The sequence below is a fragment of the Cydia amplana genome, chromosome 8, assembly GCF_948474715.1.
Source record: "Cydia amplana chromosome 8, ilCydAmpl1.1, whole genome shotgun sequence".
NCBI classification, from domain to species: Eukaryota; Metazoa; Arthropoda; class Insecta; order Lepidoptera; family Tortricidae; genus Cydia; species Cydia amplana.
The window spans coordinates 11330697-11357691 of NC_086076.1; the positions used below are offsets into that span (position 1 = coordinate 11330697).

The 26995-nt window shown below is 37.4% G+C and overlaps 1 protein-coding gene across 2 annotated transcripts in view; it reads right to left on the bottom strand.

Moving 5' to 3' along the window:
• The window catches only part of LOC134650210 (GATA-binding factor C-like), a 103567-nt gene that overhangs the window by 63495 nt on the left and 13077 nt on the right, over positions 1–26995 (bottom strand). For both annotated transcript variants that reach the window (XM_063505151.1, XM_063505153.1), the window contains exon 2: positions 20165–20566. In XM_063505151.1, the coding sequence (XP_063361221.1) occupies positions 20165–20417 (253 nt within the window). In that variant the 5' untranslated portion in view covers positions 20418–20566. The remainder of the gene's footprint in view (positions 1–20164; positions 20567–26995) is intronic.

Below are 26995 nucleotides of genomic sequence, written 5' to 3' on the forward strand. Positions count from 1 at the left end.
AAAACACAAATTACAAAGCAAAACCGTGGTACGGGGTCGGGCTTTTTATTCATTAAGGGCTTTCAGTCATTGTACTAGATACGCCATTTGAACAGCCGGATTGTACCGCCTCGTACTCCATTTCACCAAGGCTAATAGAAAACAAAAACTACACAAATAAGGCACGGAAATTAAATTAGGATTCCAGATGCGTTATCTGGGGAAATCTCGCATGCATATGTAATTCGTATGGCCCACATTAAGTGGTCCTCTCGAATAGGATGCTAGTTTTACGCGTTCTCGTTATCTCGAGAGCTTGTTTAGTTTTGATTCGAGTATGGTTTTGTGGGACCAACAATTAATAAAGGATGAATATAATACATTCAGCTGCGGGCCGCATTGAATATCTTATAGAGAGTTGGAATTTTAGAATTCTAACTACACAATTACATGGTTATGAATTTATGATTATGATGATAGTATACACATATCTGTATTAGCTATGTAGATATTGATAAGTAGATGATATCCAAGTAAGTCTGAACTGCAGATATTCTGAGTTGTATTGAATAATGTGAATTATATAGGTACATATTATTAGTTGTAACAAAATAGCTTAGTACACGAAAGACCCGTCATCCCGCGCGCGCGAGTTCTCCCTGGTTCCCGGACAAGTACCTATTGATTTATTTATTTATTTCCGCAGGAGTAATCTGCGCGTACTGCTAATCACAGTGGACAATCTCACTAAAATCATAAACCAATCGCGCGGATTCTCACAGCACGACCGGGAACCGAACCCTGCCCCCATGGCAGATGCAACTCCAGATCTTATCACCGCGCCGCAGGCCCCGGGCCCTGTTGTTTCACGAACTACGGGTGTTTACTCTCTGTAACGGTTTTCACCCCTTTAGCAGTTGACGAATCTTTTTAGCTATTATTCAGCTGCTGTTAGAGACATGAGAATCATTTATCTTTTCATTTTTGCATATTCAACCACCTACCATTGTTAGTGTACAATTAAAGTGAATCGGGTTAAAACTGACTCAATTTATAATGTCTTTTGACACACTGAATGTTAAATACGGTATTCGTTTCGTACAAGTAAAATTCTCATTACTTATTTATAAGACTAATAGGTAGAACGAACACCAAAATAATGTTTTAATTTCATTTATTCGTCCCTTATTTATACATTCACAAACATATTAAGGCGTGGTTAAAACTAAAGTGAGCGCCCTCCTTTCCTTAGCTCGCGGCGAAAATGGCCCCTTCGGTTAAAATTGCCTCGTAACCGGCATGTGTAGAATACCCCTAATGTGCGCATGCCCTGCGCTTGATGCGCCACACAGCATGACGTCTTCCGGTAATAAGTGCAATTACTTCCCCTAAGTATACCAATTTGATTACAGTTCAGAATTGTAACCCTCTCGTTTATGTATAAGCGGGACTTAGGTGGTTACATTTAGCTGTTGCTTGTGGACAAAGATAGGGGAGTTGAAGTCGTGAGAACTTTCTCGCTGGTCGCCAAGGTCAGGCCGCAGCGTCGTCCAGTCTGGTGCGGTTTATTTGCAAACCGTGACATCAGCCGCATCCGCGATGCGAGCGTGCCGTGCGTATGCTTCTGCCTTTACAACCGCACGCATGCTATCTTATCCCTTCCACGCATTGTCTTTAGACGTGTTATCCTTTGTTGGAGGACAGTTCATTACGTGCTCAATCATCGGTACAGCGTAACCTCTATAGTGTTGTAATAAAGATTACGTTCCCGCGGCGAGCGTCCCCTGTGAAATGTCCGACGTGTTAGCGAATGATAAATGTAGGCGTCGGTATCGCGTATCGGATCTCAGCGTTCGCACGCCGAATTAATTTTAATTTATTGATCGTCGTATCGACGCCGAGTATTTTAGGTGCCTACTAAAGCTGAAACGATGTCTGTTTTGGTTTTGCAATAACATTAGCTACCCTGTTTATATTTCACATTCCACAATCAAAAGGTCACAAGTAGGTACGTAAGCAGCGTTTAGTAGTCAGCTTTATGATAAATATGAGACAGGAAAAATGCTGGCCCAGAAGACGCAGGGATGAAGAACCTGCGTGACTAGTTTAGTTGCACGGCACGGGGTTTGTTCCGTCCAGAAGTCAACTAATCGCCACGATGCCCACGATGTTATCTAACCTTTGATTGAAGAGGAACTAAAAGACAAATCATCCTCAAGTGTCCGTACAGTAGCCATTTATCCAACCAACAACTTTGCCACTTACGTGTTGTAGTTATAGATGTAAGCTTATTGGCAACTGAATCCTCAACGTCCCGAAACTGGTTTTCAGAGTATTATTTTTAGTAATATTAATTGGCCGATCATTAATGAACGCATGAGATACAACCGTGACGGATTGAAGGCAAAATTTGTATTCGCTAATTAGGCGGATTTCCTTCAACAAAGTAATCCAAACCAGTCATACAAATCTATAGTACATGCGTTGTAATGAATAGTAAATGAAACGATGTGTGTGTCTTTGTCAAGTGGTGATATACTTCGGTTGTTAACAGCCAAAAATATTTTACGATTGGTCTGATCGCGGCCCGAATGGTAAATGCGGCTCGCGGGCGGTCACTCCTCGCGTTACCTTGTGATTGGATTATAATGCTTTTATATTACAATTCTTATTATTGTGCCACCGAGCGCCGTGACAGGCGACGGCGGGAATAACAACTAGTGCCGGGAACGGAAAAGCTGTCGAGTAGCGCGACAACGCCAGCTAGTAGTGTTTCGACATTTTTGTTAAATATTGGTAAAACGTTGGCTACAACGCCTATAACGTATTTAGACATCGTTTATTTTTCATAAATTGGTGTGTACCTGGGGCCTACTACATAAATAGTATGTATACTTTCACGCCTTGGCAACTTTTTTATACTTTTAAGACCTAAAAGAAACTCGAAATACGAATAGGTAGGTATAGGTATCTCACGTTTAAACCAGGTGACACCCATGATTAAGTAAGTACCTAGGTACCTACTTATTTTATTGCATAACATCTTCCTCAAAAAGGAGCTGAGAGTGAATAAAATACGTTACATAAACTAGTTTGAGTAGTTCGTTTACTTCCCACTCTCAGTTTTTTCGAGTACGTCAAAATCGATATTCGTTTCGACAGAAGCCGTTAAGCCCGGATTAGTCGTCGACTAGTCAGTCGATCGTCGTGGGTGTCTGCCCAGTGATTTATAGCTCGCTATAGAACGGTTATGGCATTACGATAACACCACTAAAACATACAGAGTTTCGGTGATAACCGATAATTAAATCAAAACCCCAATGCTCGCTTAAGCGACTTTAAATGTAAAGTTAAGTTGACTGCAATAATCATAAATGGTTCGGTAATCCGCGACTTTAATGAGGCGACCAAATAAAGACGATTCGCAACAGTCTTTTAAAAATCGTTCATCACCACCAGCCTGCAAAAAGCGTCCGTGGGCCCGATTCGGATTTTGAAATAGACATCTACGAGATATCTTTTAGACATCACCAAGACACGATAACGATATGTTTAAGATCTAACCTGTCAAATTTGACATTTCTGCGATTCTGGAGATACTCTTGAACGATTTCCACAAGATATGACTTAGAGATCCAATTCACATCTAATAGATATCTAACACTATCTAACGAAAAAGTGACATTGGTTGCCCGAATTGAGCTGCAAAAGAGAACTAGTTGAAATCTAAACTATAACGTATCTAGAATGGATCTAGTACGTGTCCTCTCTTGTGAATATCTTGAAGTTCGAATACGGCAGTCTGTCTTTGTTTGCATGCACGTACGCTCTCAGCCCCGCGAGGTACTGCTAATATAATGCCTACATACATATAATAAAGTTATACAGCTAGCATTTTACGAGGTAACCTAAGTCGCGTAGAGTAGCCATGGCTACATTTTAACGAGATGATAGGACAATTTCTTCTCGGCCATTGCCGTGGCAGGAATTTCTCGCATACAGGACATGTAATTTTAAGCACATGCGCCCTGCATACGCGATGCACCGTGTTTGGAACCCACATTGTATTTTTATTTTATTTTCATACGAACCCATCACTTCTCATTAAGTGGCGTTTGGAGAATAACTTAACATCAATAATGTCCGGACACGAATTTTATTGTTATTGCATTTTAATAAATTATCATTGTTTGGAGAGTTGTCAATGGACAGCACTGTTTTCGAGGAGCGAGGAAGGAAGTTAAAACTTTTGTTTTCGTTATAGAATCTGACTGATATTGGTTATTGATTAAGTTTTATGTTAAATAGGTACTCGTAGGTAGGTACAAATGTGTTGTTAATTTTTATTTTTTACGAAGATATTCAATTGCTTTTGTACATCTAAACCTTAATTGACATTAAGACACACCATCACCCATTTCTTTGCTTTCTTTGGTTTCTATTCTACATTTATCTACCCCCGTTTTCTCAAACAAACATCACATACAAGATATAAAAGGACGACGAAAGTTCTTCGTCTAGCACATCTCATCTAAGCAACTCTACCCAAATCAGAGCCACTCGATCCAGTTAACCGTTCAAATCCAAGTTCATAGACGCGTAAAACAGTGGTGGTAGTGACCGCACGGATATGTCACGTTACACTTGTGATTCAGAGATCAAAGCCACCGCCGCGTCTGCGCTCTTTGCTATGCCGCCGGCGTGCGCAGTGCCAACCTGCCTTTGGAAAATTTCCGCTCCACTTGACGCTCAAGTATTGTTACTAATGAACAGGTTAAGAAAGCCTAGATCACATAGCAATAAGCTATTAGTACAAGCCTACAAGGAAACATCAAATTGCATAGCTTCGTATGACATTTAACAATTCGGTCGTTTTCTGTTGAGTCTTGGAAAACATTGTGATTGGCACCATCAACCATTACACCATTAGGCAGGGATCGGATACCGGTATTTTTTGTATGGGAACGGAAACGGTATTTTTTCGTTCTTTGCTAATTACTTCATTTCTAATTGGGCAATCTAATAATACGAAATCGTAACCTAAAAACACAACTGAGTCCTACATTTCGAGTATAAAATAATTAAAAAAATATGGTTATTTCTAGGTTTTTGCAAAAAACCGGTTCCGATCCCTGCCATTAGGTACTCAAGCCAACACAGACGTAGAAATTGGTCAAATCCAAAATAATTTAGTGGTTGGTCTATGCTTACTTAGTTCCATTGTCAAAGTCCAAATATAATGATATTGTGGTAGCTATAATAAAATGTATCAATGTCTTAGCTTCGTAAAATTATTTAACTTTAAAATAACCACTTGAAACATTTATGACCGCAACTTCCACTTTAAATGACAATCGTTAAATCTTATCTGCCTGCACACGCGACAAACATGCTCACAACGGCTCAAAATTTCTGTAAATAACTACAAACAAGTTCGCCGGTAGTATACGTCTTGTCGTGTACCTGCAAGTAGATTAAGGAAAAATAATACCTTCTTGGTGAATGGCAAGGTGTGCCCTAGAGACCGGCGTTCTAAGCAGGTGCCGCCACTCTACGCAAATAATACTTACGTCATTGGATTATGACAATTGTAACCTCACCTACTCACTTACCTAGTATAGCGTTAGACACGACATGAGCAGAATATGAGCCGTCATAATCATTTCCATAATTAATAACCGTGGAGCGGTCACGATGTCTGCCATTAAACGTGATATAAGACGCTCTTGAATCTCCAAAGTAAATTGTTTTGCTACGATTTATTGGGTTACAGGAATAGTTGTTGCGAAATTACAAGTTGGTTAACGTCGGGGTCTCTCTGACCCCACAATCTTGACAATGGCGGGGCGAGAGAGCGAGTGTTCCCGCAGTAATGCCTATAATGACGGCGCCGGCCGGCAGCCTGCTTACATAACCGCTCGTGACTCGCGCATTACGGTATCGGAGAAAAATACTCGACAACGTGCAGGGTCGAAATGACAATGTGTATTTGCCGAGCCGCAATATGTAATCCTTGGCCGGTAAGGACCCCTGATTATACACTAACTAGCTCTTCGTCAGACCAACTACTATGCACACAATGAACAACGTAATAGCCAAAGCTTGCATGGGAAGACGGATGGGATTGAGCCGTATTCGTGCGATCGACACACCTCGAAATGTGCTGGGTAGATTTACGAATTCGTAAATTAAATTAGTCATAAATAGTGTGTCCACTTGTGACTTAATCATTTGGCTTTCCGAGAGAGAAAACTATGGTAACCTTGACTGGTCATTACTCTGAACATGATTGTTCGTGCAAGAAACGATGCAAAATATGTATACATAATTTGTAAAACACCATTAATTACCCTCACTGAAGTAGGTAGACAGTAAAAATAATTAGAAGAAAAATATGATTTTAAATGCTTTTAGTCTTAAGTACAAAACGGTGTAGAGCGGGGAGAGGTATCACGCGATCGGTCTCCATTCTTTGACTAACCACGACGAAAAATGTCACTAGTAATCATGATTTATCTTCCATTAACTTTTTATGCTATTTATTCTTTTTTTATTGCGATAAAGGTTAAATCAACATAAAATTAACATTATGAAGTTTGTAGTTCCTTACATGGAAAGTTTGGAACTGAACTGCTGGAAATAATTTAAAAGTTCCAAATACAGTCCGAATAAATAAATACAAATTGTTGAAAGTGATCCTCTCGAACGCACTGAGTCCGGGCCTGCGCACGGGCACGCAGCTAACCCGTTCACGGATCGTCAACAACCTATAACTTAATCTCACCTCATAACCAGGGTCTAGTAACCTTCAAACTATTTCATAACAAAGAGCTTGATTATTGCTCCCATTCTATCTTGTACATGCTCGCAAAACGTTCAGAAAATATTTGCTAACGTATATTTTTGTCATACATATTATATTCATGCAAATATTAGAAATAGCTTCGTGTGGGCAAACCCGCCTTTTGACCGTTAAGGTTTTGTTATACTAGTAAGTATGTATTCGATAACATAATTAAATAAAAAATCGCTAATTACACAATTGTCGCTTGCTTATTGAAATAAAAATGGATAGTAGCTACTTTAACACTGTACTCCGTTATACGTCGTTGCAATGAAGAAATTTATAGCTGAAATATGAATAACCACGTTCACATTAAGCTGTATTGTAATATGCAAATGCATGTCTGCAGATTAACGCGGCTCTTTCTTTTCAATAACGAGTGCAATTTTCATTAGAAGCGTAATTGTTTTATTGCTAACGAAGGTTCCATCCGAGCGTATCATTCGGTTAGGATTATTATTAAGTGCTTGATTAGCTATTATAACACGTGCGTTAAATGGAAAGTTCTGTTTAAAAAAAACGATAGCGCGAAGGTAAGCACAGACACTTTGCTCAGCTCACATGAATGTAAACCAAAAGAAACAAAGGACATTTTTCAGTTTATTTACCCAGCAGATAGGAACTATACTCAAAAGAATGCATCTATTGTAGGTATATTATAAACAATGTAGCTGTTTCATGATCGAGCAGAAACGGGGTCCATCAGGAAACAGCCAAGTTTACTCCTAGACACAATAGATGAAAAGCAACAAGTTTTGCGAGAAATTATCCCATCTATTCTGAAATAATTACAATCTAACCTCACATGTAAGGTGGTAATCAGCACTAATAAATCAGCGGCCAAGACTTGTGGACTTAATCAATAGCATTACGATGACGGCGATGACGGACGACCGTGCCGTACCGCGCCAGATAAGCCGCTTGACACATTAGCCACGAAGCCCTTATTGATCTAATTTGACTTTACTGTCACGACATTCTTAGTGTTGTGAAGCAGCTGGCCAAAAACCACTTTCCTTAGAGATTTCCTGATTCCCACTTTAAGTATTTCTCATCTCGTAATAGTTCAAGTAGAATTTAATGTCTACGAGTGGTAGATTTAGGGAAATAATCCGAAAGGTTCACGTGGACCAGCGCTCTGATCAAGGTTGCGGGACACCGTTGGAGCGAACGTTGTTGTGATCCTTGGTTGAGTAGAATGAGAAATAAAGAGAAAAATACAATATACTACAAATTAACTGTACTGGATGATATCATCAACGCCGATGTCCTTGATAAATCTCGTAGCATTGAATTGCGCTCCAATGCTGTTGCTATTGGAATATTCCCTTTATTGGTGCTATTTTAAAATAAAACCGAGATACCTGATTATAATTACTGATGTGCCGTAGTAAAGTTTGAATTTTTTTTTTCAGATGAAAAACATTTCGGAAACTCCTCACTTGTTTGTACTCATAAGAATCAAAATTTTCCATTCCCAAAATGAAAGTTTCCTTTGCTTACTGTGAAGTTATCCTGAAATTGCCGAGAACTTTTTTAGCTTTTTGTAAACTCCGCAACTTGCACATCTGTATACGTAGTCAATTTCCAATACGGATCATGGCCATATCCCAGGTCACAGTAAGCACAGTATGCCTATAGAAGCCTGGTTGTGCCTGCTAACTGCACCTGCCCGAAGAGCCACTGATGACGGTTATTTGATCGGCGAGCTCACCAACTATAATGGCCGCGGGCTTCGGTTCTATTGTTTTAGCCTCGGACACAACGTGCACCAGGTCTACTTGTGTTAATGTACAATAAATAAATGTAGGTACATGAATATATATACCTATAGATAGGTAGCATAATTTTCTAGGGTGAGGTAACTATTTTCTTTCCTATTTTTTAGCCCCGAAAAATCCGTGTAGCTATTTAACAGAAGGATAAAAAATAGATAAATACATATAATTAGGTATTACCATTATTTTTAGCCAAGTCATTCTTTATCTTTAGTTTAAAAACTACAGAATTAGTAGATGGAATGTATATCACAATATTAAGACTATCTTCGTAACAAATCAGCAGTAATATGTACTAAGATTTAAATACCTTCTTTACAGCCTAATATGCATACAAAAGAATTAACAATGGTTGGATTAGAACTACCATGGTATCTTAACGCACATATGTTTTTTTTTTTCAAAATTAAATGCATGTTTAGCATCACACTTTAAAAACGTATTTAATAAAAATAAAAATAATTGTTTTATTTTTATTTTAATGCAATTATTTAATTAGGCGTGATAAATTATGTCAAACTTGATTAAAAAGTAGGTAACTAACACTTCTACTTCAAATATGTACTAAAAAAGTATGTACACACAATACACACATAAAAGCTGTCAGTTACTTTATAAACGGTAAGTCGATTAACTATAATAATTGTAGAACGTGCAAATATCAAGTGTATTTAAATTCGATTAATTTGAATACAAGAGGTCCGCATCGAAACAACGGGAGCAAACGAGCGTGCAGGCTCCGTACATAGAGTACGAGTAATGGACAGAAGGGACAATTGAAGGTTATATTCATAGGGGGCCCGCCAAGTGATTATAATTTATAGAAAACACCAATTGAAGCTTAAATAATGTATGAAAATGATGACGTTACTTTCCGTGGCATCTTTCATCCCGACTTTATTCTACTTTTTGATTAGCGTTGGTCGATAGGTAACTGATAATCTTGGCTTCGCTGACATTTTGTAAGATTAATTAGACCATCACAAACCCCAAACTAACTAATAAATGTGCTATGATATCTAATATGACAGCTTGTGCCAATCCTCAGCTGTCTTATAGATAAGTATTTGAAATTAAATTTTGGACGATAGTAAAAAGGTGAAAGATAGTAATGTGCGACAAGTCCATGTGAGTGACTAGAAAGTCGAATCAAAATCATACCAAAGTCACTTTAATACAGACTAAAATTTAATCAAACAAAAAAACCACTGACACCAAACACGCAAGGTGACTTTTGGTATTCCAGTAAACAAATCGAAATTAAGTAGCAGATAAACCGTCCCGATAGCTATCTCCAGACGTAGGTATGTACAAAGAAAGACAAATGCGATATCTTCTTTCTTAGCGCGGAGTGTCCATTCTTTATTGGTGGCTAGTAATGAGTCTGTGTCGCGGCGCGCAGCCGCAGCAGAATAAATCATGGCGGCCAGGAAATCATTCATCCTCAGTAATGTGCTGCGAAAATAGGCTCCCATTCCGAGCGCCGCTTAACGCCGTTTACGGTCAGCCCTAATGTTTAAAAAGCAAAAATTTTTATGGCCTTAATGAAAAACATACCCAAATCGTAATTTCTCGGCGATTTATAGGTGCGTTCTTTAACATCACCACGCAACTTATGGCCTCGAGCCCCCATTTACTCGGTGTTTGCTCAAAATAAGGTTATTAATGTGTACAGCTTTTCCTAATTTAATTACTCCTTTACCGAGAAGCCGGTCGTTAGTATGCGGTAACAGCCAAACCCCTAATGTTTGTATTAGTTATACATGTACAGATATTACCCATATTTAGCTCGATTCGAAACGTATACATCTACAAAATGTAAAAGCGAACTTTCCTGCACGACCTCCATTAAGCGAATGCCGCACAGCATTATCAATTAAAAACATAATCTATAATGGCTACCCGGAATGATCTTTCCCATAGCATGCTTCTCATAACTTCTGCTCACTCAGAACAAGCATCCTCGAGGGATGTCCGTAACCACAGCTCAATGTATGACAAATCGTGACAAAACCACCGACTCATCTACACTACGTACATCTCGTACAAAGTTATTACTACATTTTGTGAGTATCAGTTTACATGCGATTTAGAGCTTTATGGCCATGCGGTATGGTTCCAGTTAGGTCTTGTTGTTTTGTTTTAGTATTGGTAGTTGGAAGGTGGTGCTCGCTACACGAATTCATGTGGCTGAGCCGCATGCCTGCGCTACCTTCATCCATCAAGCTCGGCGCGCATCACCGTCACCATGCCAACCGACCGGAAACATTGTACACCCTACCAACCTCCAATTTGGATGGAGACAATTAATGGATACTACGCCACATACCGAGGTAATCGTTAAAAATTAAAAAACTTAAAATGTAAAGTTTGGACTCCCAATGGGAAAGTACAAATGCTAACGGATCGATATAGGGGTATTATTTCAGCTGCAAAGCCATGTTATTCAACGAATATTACAATACAATTACCTTATCACATCTGAATACAGAATAAACAGTTTGCCGGTCCCTTCCCTCCCGAGTAACCTCGCATAACCCCGTCCCGTTTACACAGCGCCGGTCACAGATTTTAATATCAAATATCAATATTTGGATGCAATCAATCAAAGTTAATCACGCGAAAGCTATAAAAGCAAAATGAATACATTAAGTTCTTTGGTGGACGAACGCCAGTGCACTCGAGCGGACGCCGGACCTTTTTTATATCGGGCCTAATAATGAGCGATTAGAAAAAAACTCGATGGGAACTATAGACATTGTATTAAGTACGTCGTAGTGACGTAGGCAACTTTAAGGATATTAATTGGAATAAATTAAAAGTCATAAGGGCGGAAGAAAATTAACTAACTATAAACTGACACGCTACATTTTTGGGGGTTGTTTATACTTGTTAGCCTGTTTTGGTAATTAAACTCTACCGCTTCGAAATTTATTTGAATCCATAGTTTTGGATGTCATTCTTGTTTTATTATGTCCAATTTAACTCCATGTAAATTACAACAAATGTTATGGGAAGGAAACTAGAGCAAAACGCCGATTCGAAAAAGTTAACTAATTAGGGCACCTAGTGCGCACGTAGATGGCGATCGAGTCAGGCGAACTTTCGAGCGGTAAGCACCGGCAATAAAACTAACTGTTGTTTTCTCTTCTATTTGGTAGCGATCGATTTTTCTAATTGTAACTACCACTGCTACAGGGACTAATCGATACCTCCGCCACGCGCGGCCGCCAACATGTTTACAGAATGCAACAAAGGTATAATAGATTGTAATTTCTAGCACGGTGTAGTCAACTTGCCTTCTGTCTAGTGTATAAGTAGGTAGAAGCTAACTAAGCTAGGTAAAGAAACTAGGTTGGTAAGCCTAGTTTGTGTGCCTACTTAATCTAAGTATTTGCAGTGAGTGCCATAATAGGACTACAATTAAGTTGCTACAGTTAGTCTTTAGGTGATTACAAGAAAGAAGAAATTAAAATTCGATACATTGTATGCTATAGCTGCTATGCGAATAAATTATTGTTTGTTTGTTTTGTTTTTATGACTGAACTGACTGAAGAGAGTACTAATGAAAGTATAGATAACGGTTATCGGTCTTAATATCGATCTAAAAAATAAGTGTCTGGTTTTTTTAGGTTTGGAATGGTACACAAAAAATTAAAGTAGGTACGTAGGTAGTTACTTATATGTATAATTAAAGAATGATATTATAGTTGCACTGTCTTAAGGTGTCGGAGTGTTACTTAAGTTTTCATATATGTGTGCGATGGTCAAAAATCGTGGGTTCCAACCACGGTTGTGCTGAATAGAGCAGAAAAAAATGTTCTCGAAAAACATGCAAAAAACTGACTAAAAATACGATCAAGATCCTTATCATCTGACAAGAGGTTAAGACAGTTATGAGCACTTCCTAAAATACGGACATCTTAAAAAAAACTAACTTCTTCGTGAAGTTTTAATGGGATTATCGTATTTAGTTCATGTAATCAGTCATTGCTAGTCCATAATGGGACCGTTGCGTCACATCATCCGACTGAGAAGAGGCGGTTAATGTATTGTGACGGCCAGTAAACGGCTTTAATGGCTAACGGCAGATTACACTTAATTATTCTTGGTGAGCTTCTGTTAGGCACAGCGTTCGATTTCACGTCTTACGAAGAAATCTAATTACAAATTCAACATAAAATTAGTAACTGCTTCTGGTATAGAATAACAGATTATTTATTTGCAATTTTTATAATAGTAGAGTCAAATATGAAAAACTGACACTCCGATAACAAATCAAATGTATATTATACTCTACCTTTTAACTGATTAGAAGTTATTATGGCTGATTAAAAGCAGCTGCTTGTATAGCTGATTGGGATTAAGTATATTAAGTAATGTAATATATGAACTAGTTTTACTCCTAAAACGATGTGCTACCTTCTACTAGAAAACGAGCGTGTAACTTCTTTACCAACTGGGATAAGTGGTAAGTGGTAAGACCTACAATTCTATGTGTATGTATACTACCTAAAAATAAATTCATTATCATGATTAAACCCGAATGGTTGTGTTTTAAAAGTGTGTTAGAAAACGGACAGGTATTGTAACAGTGCAGTTACCGGATTTTTACTTAAAGACGTGCTCACGATATCAATTAACTTGATATCTATCGTACCTATTATAATAGATATTACAGAGCGATAATATATTGGGAAAACAATGCCTTATTTATATTATGGGCAACTGATGACCGAGTGTAAGAGAGTGTTAGAAAAAAGTACTTATAAATGGTATTGGTCACTAGTTTGATTTGATTGGTTAGTTTGTTTGGTTTTATGGTTTGATTTGATGTAATGGTTTAGATTTTCCTATATACTTATTTATCTATATATTACATTTTTAATTAGCTATGTCTATCTACTTATTTTATTCCTAATAAAAGTTTTTACCCCTGACGGGCTCCTGATAGGCTCGAATTCGAATAGGTCTACATTTTTTTCTTAATAATCATGTCATGCCGGTCGATCGGTCATGAAAACTAGCTGAAAGACTCTTAGATATCCTACCTTTATTGTGCTGTTTAATTAACCTTCAAAGTTTATTAGTGGTATTAAAACCTGTGCGTTTGATGGTGGTACTGGTACCAACATAGTAGGTATATAAGTATGGTTGTGTAGGTCTTATGGCGTATTATAAAGAACTTTAAATGGCCATATACTTGCACGCTTGCCATAACATGGTAAATTAGGAAAGGTTGCGCTCGTCTGTACAGCATAGACCACACCTCACACAGACCCCGCATTATGAAGCGTTTATTAAGACTACGTAGCATATATGCGCTATTCTACTTGTAAAATACTGCGCCGAGGCCCGCACTCCGCGGTCTTATATGCACTATCTATTAGCATGGTGATCTGTGGCTGGCAGCAAATTCGGCCGCGTCTGGAAAGTTAAGCAATACTCCATTTCCGTTCGCGTGAGCTATGCCTGCGTACCAGCGAGCGCACAAGTGCTAGATATAGGTACCTATTCATTTCATGTTTTGAGTTTTATTAGTTCGAAGCGATGTAAAAACAAAAATGGTACAAAATATATTATCCATACTAATAATATTATAAATGCGAAAGTGTGCCTGTCTGTCTTCACGCTTAAACCGCTGAACCGATTTAGTTGTAATTTGGTATGGAGATAGTTTGAGTCCCGGGGAAGGACATGGAGTAGCTTTTATACCAGAAATCACCTTCTAAGGGGGTGAAAAGGGGGGTGGAAGTTTGTATGGGAAATCGATAAAAAGCAGAAGGGTAAAAATAAACTACCCAAATTACTAACTCCACGCAGACAAAGTCGCGGGCAAAAGCTAGTACTTTTATAAGTGTGAATAGGCTAAAATTTTTCGTCCATGTTCGCAAGTAGATACCATAGACCAAATGAAAGTTCATGTTAAACATAAGAAAAATAACGATATACTTTTTTTGGTGTATATATACCTATGTATGTATACTACCTATATTTAAATTTAATTTCATCCACTGTTAGTTCCACTAAGTATAATACCTATATTTAATTAGGCACTACCTACCTGTTCCACATTTGTATAAATATATTACACTGTTTTCTTAATATTCCTAAAACCCCGTTTTAAATAAAAACCTGTGTGACAATCTTTATCCTATTGCTATTTTCAGAAAATGATAAGCATTATCACAAAATCATGCAGACTGCAGTGGATTATACAGTACAATATAAGTTAAAATACCTACTTCCGTTATTGAGATTATTTTTAAACTTCGTACCTACCTACAATTCTATCAACAATAGGTAGGTAATTATGGCATTAGGAGGGTGAATCAACTTTTTCTTGTCATTCGTTGCCATGGTTACCTAAGTAGGTGCGTTGCCTTGGGTCGTCTAATAACCTAGGTATTTGGTATTTAAATTAAACAAAAATGACTTTTTGTGGCAGTGAGCTCTTTCCATAATGGGCCATCTACTTAGCATTTTGGTAGAACAAGGTTCAACATTTTTTCTGAAATAGTTGATCTACCCACGTACCTAGGTGTACTAGGTACATAGGTATATCTCTAGGGTATGAATTTGTTACAGATATTAATTATGAATGACTTGTGCCCTCGCCTGTACCGATGTAAATTGGCTAAGTTTGGCGCATTGGTGCGTATTGTCGAGATAACTTCTACCTACATGTGTTTTAGCGAGTTCGTGTTATTTCATTACACTTGGCTGTTTCGAGTCGCGCCGTCTTTTGTTTATGCATGCCCAGCCAGCCCCTAACTGAATATTTTCAAGTTGTGTTGCTTGTTTTAATTTATTCGTTTAGGCTCATGTTTATAGAGGCGTTAGAATTTATAATCAGCATAGATTTAGGTACCTACTCATTTAATTTTACTGCTAAATGTTTTCTTATAATTATTTCAATACCGTGAAATGGGATGAGTAGGGACAAAACTGACATTCAAACCTCGATAACATTTTATTTTTACATATCCAAACTGAATGGTGTATATAATAAGTGTTCCGGACGTTTGTATTTTAGTTCTTATTTTATTTTCGGTAGTTCCATTTCATAACTTTGACGATAAAGAGGAAATCCCACCTCACCCCGTAGTCTCTCGTAATTGGGGTGAGATGGAATTTCATACAAAAGTGATTTTTGAAGATAGTTGGATCGATTTTTTTTTATTATGAGTATTACTATAGCTATTTTAAATTGTAATAGTACATTATTTTTGTAGCAGTAGCCTTAAAATTCCATCTCACCCTCCTTTCATCCCTTCTCTCCCCATTCATAACCCAACTCTCCCCGCGAACCCTACTCACCCCATTTTACGATACTATATGGTCTGGAATATTAAGTAATTTTCTCTTATCGGATTTCAATGGTCACCATCACCAAAACATTTGCCATTTTTTTTGCAATAAAGTCCCTTGTTAAGTCGGAATTTCGATTCCAGACGTACCTAACATCATTATAACACACGACCAATTGTGCCCATCGGATCGCAATAAGACTAAATAATCGATTAATTTAAATAATTTAGCGTCCGACGCACACAGCCGGGGAGGAGATGTCGCCGCGTACGCAGGCCCCGCCTCCTGGCTAATTGCACCAATCTGCGGGTCCGTGTGCGCGGCACACACGCGCGGGGCTCACATGCACGCACCGTGTACGTGTGACACGCACGTTGCCAAACCACAAAGGAGCTAGGATCCATGGATCCCACGATAGTCCTATGTAATGCAGCATTGTTAGTGCCCTATTTAGGCGTGTTTGCATAGAATTAGAAACTATTCAAATGAGGTCTTCTTTAAGTATTTCTTTTTAATGGGAGATTAGGTTGTTCTTAGTCATTGTAACTAGTGAAATGTTATTTTAATTTAACTGTAAGGATCAAAGAAGTTGATCAATACTCGTATCCGGAAAGAAAGTCTATTTTATTTATAAAAGCAGGATTTTATATTAAGTTTTATTATTCATCAAATAGTCGATAATAAAGCGAATGCCTATTACCTACTATGCAATTTTGCTCACGATCGTGCAAATAAGTATAAATTTTAACCGTTCAAAATATTTACCTATTAGTTACAAAGCTCTACATTTACATACCTATTTATAACCTCGATCGCATGTTGGGACTTGCAGCAGAACTATGTTGTAAAGCACAATATACATATAAAAACAGTTGACAGCATTGATTGAACGAACGTGAATTGGAACTAGATAGCACAGCTCCCAATTTCCAGCACAAGTGAACGTTTACAATAAAAGTGCAACTCGATCCAGTGTGCGGCCACAGATAGTGAAGGGCTGATGAAACAGACAGTCCGTCTTGTTCGTACGGGGTAATTGGAAAAATCTCATTTGCTGTCTAGCTAGTCGCCTAAACTTGTAGGCAAAAAGAATGTGGTGCTCACTTGTTTTCGCTCTTTTAGTTTGGAGGATGTTGAAGTGAATTAAGGATGCTCAATTTGAGTCAGTTCATTATCACATGTAAAAAATATATAGGTAGGTAGGTTTACCTATTTATAGATAGAAAAAAAAAATGCTAAATAATAAGTACCTACCTATGTTTTTTAAACCAAAAAACAACAATGTTAGATACCTATTGTTTATTTACAGACAAAATTTTGAAACACATTTGCCAAACAAAAGTATCAAAAGGATTCATCACGGTCATTTTCTTCCCAGAATTATGAGAACCATAAAAAAATTATTTGATCCTTGGTTTCGTAAAGAGTGCTTCAATTAGCTAGCCTTTCCTAGATGGTGAAGCGTAAAATATTTTCTAGCAGTTGGAAATGAAGCCGGTTAAAAAATAGTTTCGGTTTGTTCATATTCAATCTGTATTTTATGAATATCATTAACGTCTTTAAGTAGGTAGGCACCTATTTGTGTGTTATATCAAAATGTTTTGAACTTCAACATTTTCTACAAGCCCAAGGTGTCACGTGTCTAAAATAAAAATAACCATTAAAGTGAATTGTAAACTGAAAAAAACAAATATTCTCCAAATGATCAATCGAGTGAGTACATTATAAATCAAGCGAACGTGTCAAATGGAGGACCTTGTATCGAGTTACCCAGCCAGCGTTCCCATCACAACTTTGTAAACGATTAAAAAATAAAATACAGGAGGGGTCGCTTCAACGGGTAAACTCGGCTTTTGGGATGCTTGATGAAACCTGGCGGTCGATGAATATACTCGCCGGCCGGCATGGCGCAATGGATGGACAAAGTTAACAAACCATGCGATTCAAAAGAGGACACGTTAAAGATACGTCAAAGAACAATGGCATGGTTCTTGACCATCATCATAGGTATCTTCCTCGCGTTGTCCCGGCTTTTTGCCACGGCTCACGGGAATCTGGGTTCCGCTTGGCAACGAATCCCAAGAATTGGCGTAGACACTAGTTTTTACGAAAGAGACTGCCATCTGACCTTCCAACCCAGAGGGGAACATACGCCTTATTGGAATTAGGCCGGTTTCCTCACGATGTTTTTTTTTCGCCGATGGATGGTTTGATTTTGATTATCTGCAGTTCAACATCCGTTATTAAACAGTGAACTTTATTTATGCTGTACGAGTTGTCATTTTTATCACCAATATTCTAAACTTTCAGGATTAGAAAAGCCAAATGACAACACACTTGAATATTACATAAACGTATAACTGAATCAATGTCATGTGTAAGTAGGTGTCTACAAAAAATGAAAAAAAGTGACTGAAATAATTATAAACGACGAGTATTCACTTGGTGCATTTCTATCCCTTTCAAAAACCTCATTAATTAGGTACCTACCTATTAGTATATTTCACGCCAACAACATTCCAAAGAGTGTGTATAATTGCAGCATAATATTCTCGGCAAAAAAGATCATTAAGGCGAATAAGGCATGTGCAATTATCATCGCGACTACTTTTCTTACGTAGGTGTCCAAAAACGGTAACAAAACATGTAAAAGGGTCATTCCATAATAAACACTACCAAGGGTTCAAAAATGAAAATTGTTTTAAGAAGTCAGCACTAACCTATTTCCATAGAAAACATAAAACTTATTCAAAATGAAAGCTATTACAATTATGTAAGTATGTAAAACTAAACGAAGTTGTACTTGGCCTTTATCCCACAAAAAACTCAAAATTTACTTTTATATTAGGCACCTATCAAGCCAAAATTGTTTTCGTATCCTCGACATACCTACAAGACGTACTTACTTCTCAACCAATCTCATCAAAATTTATAAGCAGGTTCGATTGAAATTGTATATTTCAATAATATATGCTTAGTCATTTTAATATTATCCATAAGCGAATCTGGCGCGACAGTTGAGACCACATCTAATCAGTAGTTACTTCTTCCCAGAGACCATGTTCTACGATCATACATAACATTGCGGTAAATTAGATATAAAAATAATATAAACAAAGCCGATACCTACGAGTAGGTATAAAGACGGTGGTCAGGCGAAGATACAGCGCGGTCGTAAACTGTCCGCAGTGTAAACGATCCCAGTTGTCATCGTAACAACTTTATGTGAACCTCACTACACTAAAAAATACTTTTTATCACTCCTTGAGGAGGCCATCAACAAAGAAACTTAAAGGACACTTTTCAATTACATAATCCAGGATCTTAAAACTACTCAGACATTTTCATGGCGCAGATGGAAAAGTTTAATTAAATAACAAAGTTGACCTAATCTGTTCATGGAAATCGATGTCTTGAGTAATAACGTGTAATGGAGTGACCGGTCGTGGGCTTCACAAATGAATTCACCAAATCCAGATGTAATCAGGGCGACAAGAAGCCCGACACTCGACACGACACGATAACGACAAACCCCGCCCGCATAAACCAACACACGTTACTGCCGGGAACGCGACCAAATCAATTCCCTGTTCCGATTCCGAGAAATGACACAGTTTCTTGACTGTCACATCACTACCGACGCACTGCTAAATAAATTCTAATCGCCCCCTCGCGCGGGCACGCCAATCTGGCCTCTAAGCACCCCGCTATAGATGAACTTTCCTCCGTGCCCGACCGAGTCGTTAAACTATAAAGAAGAGCCACCTGTCTCCACGAAAAACTTTATAGCCTCCATAAAATTAAGCCTCAAAAGAAAAAACAAAACGCATCTCATTTTTTTAAGGGACGTGGGTCCATTTTAAATCGTGTTTACCTAACTTGTCACCTACAGAATGGCGAGTTTGAGTTGTCCGGGCCGTTGAATTAATTGAGGAGTTTTGAAGAGATATAGTCTGATGTACGATAAGGCCCAATGCTGCCTACCGGCGGTAGGACCTGCTCGTCTCCGCTGCCGCGCTGAGATTCCTCGCGAATCGGAATTTCGCTAAAATGACATAGCAACTAAACAGGTTCTCGTAAGATACTTAAACAAATGCCAAAATAAATAATTTTCAAGTTGGCCTAAATTTTGGACTTCTTGAATAGCCTACGACATTCAAAATCGTTCTAGAACTATACGAAAAACGAAGGTTTTTTTTTTTCAATGTTGCCATCAACTACTTTCTACAAAGTGAGTAGGTATAATACTTACCATGCGAGCTGACCGCGGCCGAGTAGGAGGGGTGCATCTGCTGATGGTAGTAGCGGGCGCGGCTGTGATGGCCGCCCTCCAGCGGGGAGTGGAAGAACCCGTCCCCGTTCGCGTCCGAGTTGACGTCGCCGGCGGCCGGGCTGCCGTTCACGCGGCTGTCATACCAGCGCTGCTGCAGCGTGCCCGCTCCCGCGCCCGCTCCGCCACCCTCTCCGCTCATGTCCATGACCGCTGCTCCGACCTCACAAACCATGCATCGCTTTTACACACACGCACTATAAGTCCGCTCCCCTATCCGCATTTCAACAGTCAGTCTAATGTGACTCGATTACAGACGCGTAACCGAACTCAGTGCTAACATCGCGGGCAAATTCACGTACTCGGCCAGTCCATGCCCCCTATCTGAAACCAAAGATAAACTGAGTTAGGTATCACACGTTTATGTAACTGTTTTGCTTGTCCTTGCGCAACTTCAAAGAGAACTCAATAATATTCACGGGCCAGTGTTTTGTCAAAAAGAGACAATCAATTAAGATAATACAGGTGCGTTATCGAAAGTCGTCAGCGCTATCGGGTCGCTTGCACTTTGATTAACTGATTATGCGAACAAGGCGATATCGCGGCGATAAGCGATAAACGCGCATTAAACGGTGTTAGCCAACCGAGCTGTGATTTTTATTGCCACTAAATTCCTAAAGATATCAGTGAGCCCGTACCCGGGCTAGTATCGATTTTTAAACATTCATTTGTAAGAGATTAACATTTAACTGCACTGTTGAAGAAGAAGGCGAAGTTTTTAAGAATCTTTATAATTCATACCTACTTACAACAAAACCTTGTTGCATGACTAAGAAAATTAACTGAAAGGAGTTAATTGCAACAGCTGATGAGAATTATTCATATAATTAAACAGCAACACGGACATTTAAAATAAATAGGAACCGGTGTTATTTTTAAATATTTTAATGCTAGAAATGAATCAAGGTACACGCTCTCGCAAATAGCTGAATTTTTAATAAACGTGGTGTATCAACACTTATTCTTATTTATAAACTCATTAAACGCTATACATTTTACATTTTAAATTCTATTTTTTTATTCCGCAGACTAAAATGACATTTCATAGTATGAACATCATGTGTCATTTCATACTATGAAATGTCATTTTAGTCTACCGTTTAAAAAAAACCGGCCAAGTGCGAGTCGGACTCGCGCACGGAGGGTTCCGCACCATCAACAAAAAATAGAGCAAAACGAGCAAAAAAAAGCAAGCAAAAAAACGGTTACCCATCCAAGTACTGACCCCGCCCGACGTTGCTTAACTTCGGTCAAAAATCACGTTTGTTGTATGGGAGCCCCACTTAAATCTTTATTTTATTCTGTTTTTAGTATTTGTTGTTATAGCGGCATCAGAAATACATCACCTGTAAAAGTTTCAACTGTCTAGCTATCACGGTTCGTGAGATACAGCCTGGTGACAGACGGACGGACGGACGGACGGACGGACGGACGGACGGACGGACGGACGGACGGACGGATGGACGGACGGACGGACGGACGGACAGCGGAGTCTTAGTAATAGGGTCCCGTTTTTACCCTTTGGGTACGGAACCCTAAAAAATAGACTTTAGTTCTTATGATAGCTATTCGCTAGGTGCACGACTGGTGCTGCCCTCATTTTGGCGGACTTTCTACGTTAAATCTTATGGAGTAAAATTAGTTCAAGCGGCTGCCGCTAGTACTAATGGCGGACATTCCATAAGATTACCTGTGTTTGTGACGATCAGCGCCACTTCCCCCTCCACCGACTTCGCACCTTGCCAATAAAGTTCTGACGCTTGCGGATTTCTTTAATAAGATCTTATTTCAATTTTGTTAGGTAAACCGGGGTGACTTTCAATTGCAGGGGCGACTTCGATATTTCAGTTTTTCAGCCGTTACATATTTTAATTCGGATTTTTTAGTAGTAGGTAAACAAGTATGTATAATAATCTGACTTGTTACACGAACAGTTCGAGAAAATAATGAATAATGATAATTTAGTGGCAGTTTTAAAACTATCAAAGTATCCCCAAAATTTCCTAAAGTCACCCCGTTTTACGGTCTGTGATACACGCAATGACACGCATATTATAACAGTATTATATTACAAGGTAATGTCTTAGTACAATACTTATATTTTTACATCAAGAGTAAAGAATTCCCGTAGTTCGTGTAGGTAAGTACTTATCTACATCTAATAGAAAAAAAAATTCAACTCTGAATGAATAAATGAGCTAATTTTTAATTGTGTTAATTAATTTCCAAATAATCTGCCAAGACTAAATTGCAATAACAATTTGACTACTTACATAAAAAAGGCGTTTCCTAATTATTAGCGTTTTTAGTTTTCAAATAGTATGACAACGGACTCTTATTTATTTCAAGTGTTCAAAATCTACCATTGAAAAAGTCTGAAAGTGTAACGTAAGTGATTTATTAGATTTTTTTGTAAACACAACAGTGAACATGTTGCGAGAATTCGCCTGCAATATAATTTATTCTAATTACTATTGCATTCTGAATACAAAAACGCTGTAAAATTAGAGACGATATTCGAAAACATATTTAATAAAGAAAATGTGATGTGATGTGTGTGTGTGTGTGTGTGTGTGTGTGTGTGTGTGTGTGTGTGTGTGTGTGTGAACAGGCACCTTCTCGGCAGGCTCGCTCCATCGTAGGCCACGTCTTCGCCTCGGCTAGTCTGTGGCCATGAGTAAGCCCATTTATAATATAAAAATGTTTGGTAATACATATTTGCCTATTTTGTGCTCTTTGGGCCGTTTACTACTGTCACTACACTACGGTGCAATCAACCAAAAATACGGACGAGATAAAGGGTCGTTTATGTTATATTCTTAATATAGATACCTTTCAATTAAAATTCATTAAGTAATTTTTTTTTAAAGGAAACTTGAGTTTCTGCTTTTTGAAGCACCATGCCCGGATCGTATTGCTGCTCTCGATACAAGTTTAACATACGGTATTCATATTTAATTATTGTCTAGGTAGGTAGATATTTATTATCATACTTAAGTATATGGCATTTCCAAAAATACAAGTGAGACACATTTGTATATATGTAATTTTAGATGTTTCGAAGAGGTGCAACAATACTTGAGATAAAGAAGTCATTGATTCGATAAGGTTCGGAAATCAAACGCCGCCGTTTTTCACCACCGGCGCCGCGGACTAAGATCCTAAGTGCTAAATTATGTTCTAAAATATACTAATTGCCGCCAGTTATTCAGGTTTATTTATTTATTATTATAGCGAAAGTTATTTTTAAATTTTTACTCACGGAAATAGTGAGTTGCAACATTGCCAAACAATCATAATCTGTTTATTGTAAGTGCGTCATATCATATTAATCTGCCTCTAACGGCGTAGAAAATGTTAATATATTAGGTACCTACTTGTTATCCTTAAAATTATTGATAACATTCACATATAATATTTAGGTAACCATTTCTTATAAAAGTTATAAATCTTATAATCACCTATGTATGTAAGTATGGGCACAGTAATAGTTAACATTAATTTTTAATTACAATACAATATACACATCTAACTTACATTACAACACATCAACTATATTAAAATAATTTTCTTGTTTTTTAAATCGTTGTTAACTGTTTTATAGATGAGTAGGTATAGCTAATTATGACTTGTTTAATATGTACCTATACATAAAACACAAAAACCTATGAACTAATGGCAAATTTTCTCAGGTATAAAACCTACTCTAAGTGGACATATGGCAGCCACTTCTAATTGGACTGTAAACTAATCATTTTGAACTGTAATCTATTTATATCCCACGATGGAAAGTCAAATTGTGACAAAAATCCGTTTATTTATAATGAAGTCGGTTAACAATAAGTTCACACGACTTGAGATCAAGTGTACCTATAGCAGATAACATTTGAGCGCTCCCAATACTTGCGTCAGTTCGTACGTTTGACGCAAGTCTCACGTCATGCAAGTATGATGCTTGTTAAAGACAAAATGTTTCAGTTAAAACTATTTACGAATTCACTTAATTTTTGAGTTAAGCTCAATACGGGTAGGTGAAGCGTGGCTGCAGGGTAAGTGTGGCTGGCCTTCACGTTTCAGGGGCCTGTTTACACATTGATTAGTGTTTATTGCGAGTACATACATTGGCTACTTGCGTTTAGTGGATGGCCCGTATTGACACATTTTTCTTTTGATTAACAAAATTAGATAAGTTTTTTTAACGTATATATGATTCTTAGGTCAAATTCACGTTTCAAAACACAATTTCTACGAGACCAAAAGCATTATTTTGCATAATAATAATAATAAGTACCCTGGTAGATTTCGTTTTAAGAATGGGTTAGATTTATTTCTTAGTTGCCGCCAGCATCCTTGGTACAATGCCTGAAGGGCCTATTTTAGATTGAAGCTAGTTATTAATTTAGTTTAGTAGGTATTTGTACGGTTATTGTAATACCATATGTGAATAAATTTTATGATATTTCTTAGTAAGTTTTTGTTTCTCTTATTCCCGTAAAAAAGTAAGTAATGTTTAGTTTAATATAATGAAATTTGAATCCTAGCCATTGAAAAAGGTTAAAAATGTTTACGCGCGGGAGTGAAGACACGTGGAACAATACTTTTTTCTAAATTTAATTGGGTATTAAAATAAACATAAATGTATACCAATATAAATATATTACGCATCATAGTGCATAGGCTGCGTGGGTTAAATACCGATAAAGACAATAAACACTTACCAATATTAGATCAGATAAGTAATATGTTACTATCCGACAGATCTAACCACTGCCGAGGATATAAATATTGCCCCAAATAAAATCAGATCGACAAATCACAACCTACTTAAATATTATCTGACGATCGACTGGGAATGGATATGGTGATAAGTAATAAAGAAATCACAATTTTATCGCAAATTACATTTTTGGTAGTGATATCTCCACAATATCTACGATAAGTGTCATAAATCTTGGAATCAAAAGGAAAATACCTGCAGTGCTTGATAATGCGTCGTTAAATTTAAAATTATACTTGGTCAACCAGATCTTGACAGTAGAAAAAGGCAGCAAATTTGAAAAATGTAGGCGCGAAGGGATACCGTCCCATAGAAAATTTGAATTTCGCGCCTTTTTCTACTGTCAAGATTTGGTTGACCAGCTATAAATGTTTATGGTCATTGACGTTTTGACCTTAAGACGAAATTATTCATTGTCTATGACGTCTGAATAGGTATTGCAATTATAAAGGGATGGCAGAACTTATGTTCTATATATGATTATATTATTGCAATATGATTATTCATATATAATCTGTAATTATTTTAGGGTGTTTTTGGACCTACAATCTATAATATTATTAATAAGTAAACATAAGAAAACATTGAGAACAAAAAACCAAAACCCAAAATTATCTTAATGCACAAGGAATGGTATTCCAAGTGTGATCTAAAACTATTAAAGGCGCACGACCACATAATGTCCTATTATAGCATTGCTTTATTTGCTCAGGCCTCTCGACGGCACGATAGCGTACCGTGTGATCGATGCGCGGGCGATCGTACCACTATCGGATGTGATCACAATCGAGTGATCAAGCCTAAGCAGTAGCCCATCTAGCTACATAAATCATCTTGATCGCCTTTATCTCGATACCAATGATAAACATTGTGATTTTACACCCACTGCCGTAAATTGTTTATTATTTTATGAATACGATTATTTTCTCGTCGCAATTTTCACAAGTGGCAGATAATGCCACGTCTAATAGTCTAGGTTTTCATGCGCGTCAAAATGTATTTCAAAAGAAAATTTAGCCGTAGCTTTTTTAAACACGCTTATTTGATTTTTATATCAATTTAATATTGTTAGGTTTTGTAAAGAAAAACAGTAAACTTAGTATTTTACTATAAAATATAAATTACTAAGTACATACCTACTATCACATCAAAAATGGTTTCAATTTATGTAAGTATTTATACTAATTATTTACCTACCTACAGCAATTTTCATTAATGCCCATTATAGTTATTATGGTAAAACATGTTTAAAAATATAATATTACCTACCTACTTATACAAATCGAGTCTATGAAAAAACTTTCCAAATGCGTGTAAATTAATAACCACCTGTAATCCTGTATTTAGTACCTAAATAAATTCTGACATTTATGACCTACTAATTTTATTCTGTGCCATTTCAGTTAAAGACAGAAATATTTAAAAAAAATATGTACATACACCTATTTTCTTTCTAGCTTAGTACCTACTTAGTTACCTCTATAGGTATGTTCCCTTGTGTGTCCTCTATAAATAAACATACCAAAGTACCTATATTTTTTCCTCTTGTTTTTTGTCCATCCGACGGGAGGTCCGTAAGATTCAATTATCTTAATTGGAGCATCCCTAATCTTAATAAGCTGATAGCGGCACACGTGGCGTGGCTTTATAACGCCTCGGTTATACGATTTGTAACTATTTTAGGACATCTTCTCTTATTAGACATTTATAGAATTTAAAAGTATACAAGTGGGATGGTGCATGTGGCGCTAAATAGTATAATAGTATTTTATGCAACCGTTGTTTAAGAGAGGTCAAAAAAGGCGAGTGGCGTGAATAACAATTTGAGGCGAAGCCGAAAATTGTTAATAAAGACGCCACGAGTATTTTTTGACTCAGTTAAACAACGTTGCATACAATACTTTTTCTACGACCAAGAACTTACTTTGAAATAAAATTGTAAATTTAATAAATATTTTTCATTCAAGAAGTAGCAA